The sequence below is a fragment of the Helicoverpa armigera genome, chromosome 11 (genome assembly GCF_030705265.1).
Source record: "Helicoverpa armigera isolate CAAS_96S chromosome 11, ASM3070526v1, whole genome shotgun sequence".
NCBI classification, from domain to species: Eukaryota; Metazoa; Arthropoda; class Insecta; order Lepidoptera; family Noctuidae; genus Helicoverpa; species Helicoverpa armigera.
In genome coordinates this window covers 11,367,383-11,373,382 of record NC_087130.1, presented here as the reverse complement: position 1 = coordinate 11,373,382, position 6,000 = coordinate 11,367,383, and the positions used below count along the sequence as shown (strand labels likewise).

Genomic DNA, 6,000 nt, shown 5'->3' with positions numbered 1-6,000 from the left:
TAAAAATATAGTCAAATTTTAAGAGGGCGTTGAGGAAATCATTTTGTGTGTAGATGACATGTTTATTTACTTAGGGATCATTAACATATGGGTACAAGAACACCTATTCTCCACTGACGGTATAAATCTCAAATCATAATAGCAAATTATCCAACCCTAAAATTATAATTAACAGCCGACAAAAAACAAATCGGCAGAACAAGCAAACATAATGAAGTCAGTCTTTATACGACTGCAAACAAAACGATTCAGTAGCGGGGGTAACACTCGGGGGTAACAGCTCGGGGGCTCGGGGGTCAGGGGTAAGCGGGTTATGAATTAGTCTCAGGTACAGCGCTGGGTGCGTGGAGTGCCGCATTCTTACACACGCACAATAAACGTCTGGCGCAGGTCTGCGTCCCTATTGCGCTTCCCTAACGTCCCTATTGCGCTTTATCAATTTACTATAGACATGATAGCTAATGTAGAGGTAGATAGCCCAATAAAAACAGCAGACATAATAGCACAGATTACTATAATAGTTACAATAGTACGGTAATGTAAAGATATATTGCAACAATCTCCTAAACAGCGAGTGATTACAGATAACAAGAGTGCCAATCACTGCAGACAGCACTCAGACCTGAGAGCGCTCGTTGATGTCGTTTGTACAACAGAGGTAATTTATACCTATCTGCCTATCTAATCAAATCACACACGATATTAAAAATAGTAAACTTTCACTGTGCGGTGCGCGCGGCGGCCGAGGCGAGCGCCTCCGCGGCAAAGCTCTCAAAGCTCCGCGCCCCTTCAGTCCGCCGGCGGCAGTCGACCGGCGAGTACGTGCCGCCCGTGACGCCCTCCCGCGGAAACTTTACGCGAGTGCAGTGACAGTGAGTGAGCATGCCCGCCCGCGCCGTGGCCCTCCTAGCCACCGCGGCCCTCGCGCTCGCCGCCACCCCGCCCGACCCCTGCATGGAGGATGGCCGCCCGCGCCGCTGCATCCCCGACTTCGTCAACGCTGCTTTCGGGGCCCCCGTGGTCGCCTCCTCCATTTGCGGAAGACGAGGACCCGAGCGTCTCTGTGATCCTCCCGGCGATCAGCCCCCCGAAAATTCTTGCAGAGTATGCGATGCCGCTAGATCTGATCGCCGACACCCGCCGACTCATCTCACCGACCTGAACAACCCCAACGACGTGACGTGCTGGCGATCCGCGCCGATCCCGCCGACCTCGTACGACTCGCCACCCGACAACGTCTCGCTGACTCTATCACTGGGCAAGAAGTATGAGCTAACTTACGTGAGTCTGCAGTTCTGTCCGAAAGCCGCTCGTCCTGACTCCGTCGCTATCTACAAGAGCGCGGACAACGGCGTCACCTGGCAACCCTTCCAGTTCTACTCGAGTCAGTGCAGGCGAGTGTACGGTCGGCAGAACAAGGCGACCGTTACTGCTGCTAACGAGCAAGAGGCCAGGTGCTCTGACAGTCACAGGTTGACTGGGGAGAGCTCTGGAGGAGCTCGTCTTGCGTTCAGTACTCTGGAAGGTCGGCCCAGCGCTGCTAACTTTGACATTTCGCCTGTGCTGCAAGACTGGGTGACGGCGACGGACGTGCGGGTGGTGTTCAACCGGCTGCACATGGTGAGCGAGGGCGACGAGGTGGATAGCAAGAAGCAGGCGGCGCCGGGCGCGCAGCATTACGCGGTGTCGGACTTCGCGGTGGGCGGGCGCTGCAAGTGCAACGGGCACGCGTCGCGCTGCGTGCCGCTGAAGGGCGAGGCTGCCGGCGGCGTGACGCAGCTCACCTGCGAGTGCAAGCACAACACGGCGGGCCGCGACTGCGAGCGCTGCAAGCCCTTCCACTTCGACCGGCCCTGGGGACGCGCCACCGCCAGGGACGCCAACGAGTGCAAAGGTCAGAACACTATCAATCCTTACACATATTTCATCATTTAGTTTCACCCCACATCCTTGTGCCATTCTTTCATGTCTCAAAAACTTCTTCTAAATATCGTTTCGTAGATCTGCTAAGTCTAAGTAATTAACATTCTCGTTTTCAAACAATTACATGATTTGCTTATTTTTTGTGGCCGTCTGTTTGTTTTATGAGTGTCCAATCAAAGTTATTTCCGTTCGTAATCACTCTTAAAAGTATACAATAATTATACTTGAGTAATTAAGTTCTACGTGGTAACTTCTAGAGAAAAAAAAGTTGATTTTGTTAATGGTGATACCGAAATTCTTGTTAAGGACTTTGGCAAATAAGTTGAAGAATTTAAAAAAGAATAAAGTAAAACTGATTCTAGTTTAGTAAAATAAAATGTTACAAGTAAGGAAGATTACATTCGCCTACACAACATAATGTAAGGCCTGCGTTTAACTAAATAGCTTTGCCTTCATATTATGGACTTCGGAATACCTATATCGTGCAATCTTTATTGAAACTTACATTGTGACAGAAACTAGATATTTATTTTCATTTTCAATGTATTTTATATTCTTCGTTCTATCTTGCTTTATCTTTGTCATAATAATTCTGATTAATTTTCGTACTTCAGTTACTTAAGATTGTTTCATAGAAATCTCATAAGCAAATAAAGATACAGTTTTTATGCTAATAATTTGTTGATTCCCATTTATAATTTGTTTCCAATCATTGCTGCCACAATTAAGATTAATAGTTCTTCTTTAGTTGCCTTTCTATCAAAGTTCACTTTATTATCATGGCATGTTTTACAAGTAGTAATAAGTGTACAAGTAGAAGGAGTAGTGTGTGCTTACAAGTAGATATTAAGATCTTATTAACAAAATATTTGGAACAATTATATGGACCCAAAATTAATGTTGCTACAAAATATTTTCGACCGTCCCAATTTTTGACATCATGAGCTCAAAAAACCTTTTCCACATGATACACTACTTTCTTAACGCGAGATATTGAACCCGTTCCCTTCCGACATAACTGCTGGTTAAACTAATTGATTTATTGCACGGCATAGCTGTCAGTTAATTAACATTTATGACTTATAAATTTTTATTCTGAGCGATGCAAGCGTATCGCATCCATCAGAGATTGATGGCCGTCAACTCTGAGAATACCATATTAGAAAATTAGAACATCATCATCATCATCCTCCTGCCCTTATCCCAATTTTATTTGGGGTCGGCGCAGCATGTTTTCTTCTTCCATACGCTTCTATCTGTCGTCATCTCACAAGTAACATTCTTTCTTACCATATCTACTTTCACACAATCCATCCATCGTTTCTTTGGTCTTCCTCTTCCACTATATCCGTCCACGTTCATACTCATTACCTTCCTCACAACATGACTCTCATTCCTCCGCATCACATGCCCATACCACGACAGCCGGTTTCCACGCAGTTTTTTTTATTACCATTTATTAATACCATATTAGAAAATTAGAACGCGAATGGAAAATTATGTTTTGAAATAATGGCTTGTTTTTTGTGATGAAATTAGGTAGGTACATGTTTATTGAATGGGTATTGAAAAAGATGGTTGAAGAAAGATGTTTTTGAAGTTGTTCATTAGTATAGAAAGTAGGTTTCGTGGGAAAAAATACTGCAATATCAGTTGCGAAGTTCTCAGAAAAAGCTACCGCAGCCTATTTAATTATTCTGTAGAGATAGCAAGAATGTCTTACTCATAAAACATTTTTTCTTGTAACAATAGCTTTCTAACTAGTTTGTCACGTATCTTGAATTTTCGTCCTCACCTAATTACCCATCCATTTGGTACCACAATGTGGAGCTAAAAAACTCTGCCTTGATAATAGTGCTGCGCCCACGCACCCACCTCTATGATTTGTGGTCCACAAACGCATATTATCATAAATTTACCAACTCTACTTTAAAAGACGTCTCAAGGATTTTTTTTCGTGTTATTATGAACTAAAAGTAATGGGTATGACTTATTTAGAATTTTATGTAGATCGTTAATTTCTTTTTGGTTATTTTTATCGATTATTTTGGTACTGAATGGATTTGTTGAATAAGCGACTTTCGTTTTCGGAAGTTTTTACAGTGTAAGGTGTTCTTACATAAACTACTTAAGTGACAAATAATTGCTCAACATATTTTTTAAATGGCTACAAAAGTATGCGGACTTACCAACACTATTTTCGCAACCTAAGTTTATACTTTTAGAAAAGGAAACACCATTTTAATATGCCCACAGATTTTGGACATCAAATATTTTCTATCATACTTTCAAGCGACAATATAGGCCAAAAACAAGTTTACAAAAATGACATAGAAATAGAAATAAAGCCATAAAACCACAGTGTGGTGTAATAAAGGCCATTCCCAGCCATTTGACTATCGCGACGGACATTCAGAAGCACCCACATGTAGCATAGATATATAAATAACGACTTTATACTATTTCAATAAAACGATAGTAGTTTCGATGGGAAGACTTGATAAATTAAGCCTTGTATGAAAGTTTTATGAGTAGGTGAAGCTGTGGTAGGTATTTTTTTGTAGAAAAATGTTGGGAAAACGCAATAACTTTTCTATTGAAACCAACATTGTATATTTGGATGGACAAATAGAGATAGTGCTGAGGATTGGGACGTCAGAGTATATTGTCGTACGGGACAACGGTATGTTGCGGATCTGGATTTGCGGCACAAATATTACTTAAGATGTAAAATCAAACTATTGCTCTTCCCGAGTACAAATTCAAGCTAGTCTGTTACATATTAATAAAATACTCTGAGATACTACATTGACGATCACTATACAACCAAAGAAAACATAACCTTCGCTTGCACCATCAAAGAAGCAAGAATTTGCAAAAGGTAATAATGAAATCTGCGTCAAATATTTCATTATCCTCATACGATTTAAAGTTCTAACTTCATACTTCAGACTGTCAAACCAATAAGGATCCTTCTGATTTCCTCCAAAGTACAGACAATAAAAAGTACAAGAATTAGGATGGATGCCACGTGATCGGCGTTACGATAATGTTACTTTATTGTGATAGTTTAGTGTTAAATGTGCTGTTTGTCTCGGAATTCTTGTTTATGGCTTTATACCCCGGTGTAGGGTTGACACCTTAGCCTTTATGAACTGTGAAATTGATTTAAACCTTTTAAATACGACTTGTGGCACCTTATTAAAAAACGTGGTCTTCAAAAAGTATCAGCTTTAGCTATTACCTACTAGGCTTACATCATCATGCGTGCTGAACCTAGCATTAAAGACGGTACTTTTTGGGGGCCGCTTTTTATAATAAGGTGGGTGTAGTTTTTCTGTGTGTTAGAGAGGATAGTACAGGCACTTGGTCTCAAGTCTCCTCTTATTGCGTGGCTTAGTATCTTAACATACTCGCACTTCTCCAAAAGACAGGCATTTCACTCGGACATTATGACGTGAAAGGAAGTCCGTTAAAAGTCCATCCTTTGAAAGTGGTCACTGTAATCTTTTTGGCCCTTCTTTTGACCACGAAATGGTTTTTGCTTCAAACATTTTGTAAGCGAAACTATCGACAACCACTATCTAGGAATGTATACCGCAACTGCTACAAAAAATCTTCTGACTAGAACGTTTGAAAGATATGGAAAGGCTAGTCAGGTACTTACTGATATATCGGTTTCAACCAGTAAGGCAAAGGCTTCGCTGAATTTAGCAAGAAATCATTTTAATCTTTCAATTCAATTTTTTGGGTTGTTTTTCTTTAAAAAATGTCTGTGTTTCGAGTAATATAGTCTTGAAAGATTTTCATACTTTCTATTGTGTTCATCTTTTAGTGTAACACTTCAAACATTGAATGTGTACTTTAACACGAGGACGCATCGTGGTGCCATGGCTCAGCAGTAATTATTTGAATCACTCAGCTGTCAGTAGTAAAAAGATGGTTTAAAAAAACAGTTTAGGGTAAAACACAAATAAATAACAGTTTACCAAACCAACTTTAGCCTTAATCCAAGAAAATCGCGATACCAAATACAAAACTGTCTTGCAAGTTGCAATAATATTGAGAATTCTAACT

General features: G+C 41.0%; 1 protein-coding gene across 2 annotated transcripts in view; it reads left to right on the top strand.

Moving 5' to 3' along the window:
* The first annotated feature begins 756 nt into the window (after positions 1-756).
* LOC110375555 (netrin-B) overlaps positions 757-6,000 on the top strand; it is a 153,387-nt gene continuing 148,143 nt past the window's right edge. For both annotated transcript variants that reach the window (XM_021333698.3, XM_021333699.3), the window contains exon 1: positions 757-1,894. In XM_021333698.3, the coding sequence (XP_021189373.1) occupies positions 883-1,894 (1,012 nt within the window). In that variant the 5' untranslated portion in view covers positions 757-882. The remainder of the gene's footprint in view (positions 1,895-6,000) is intronic.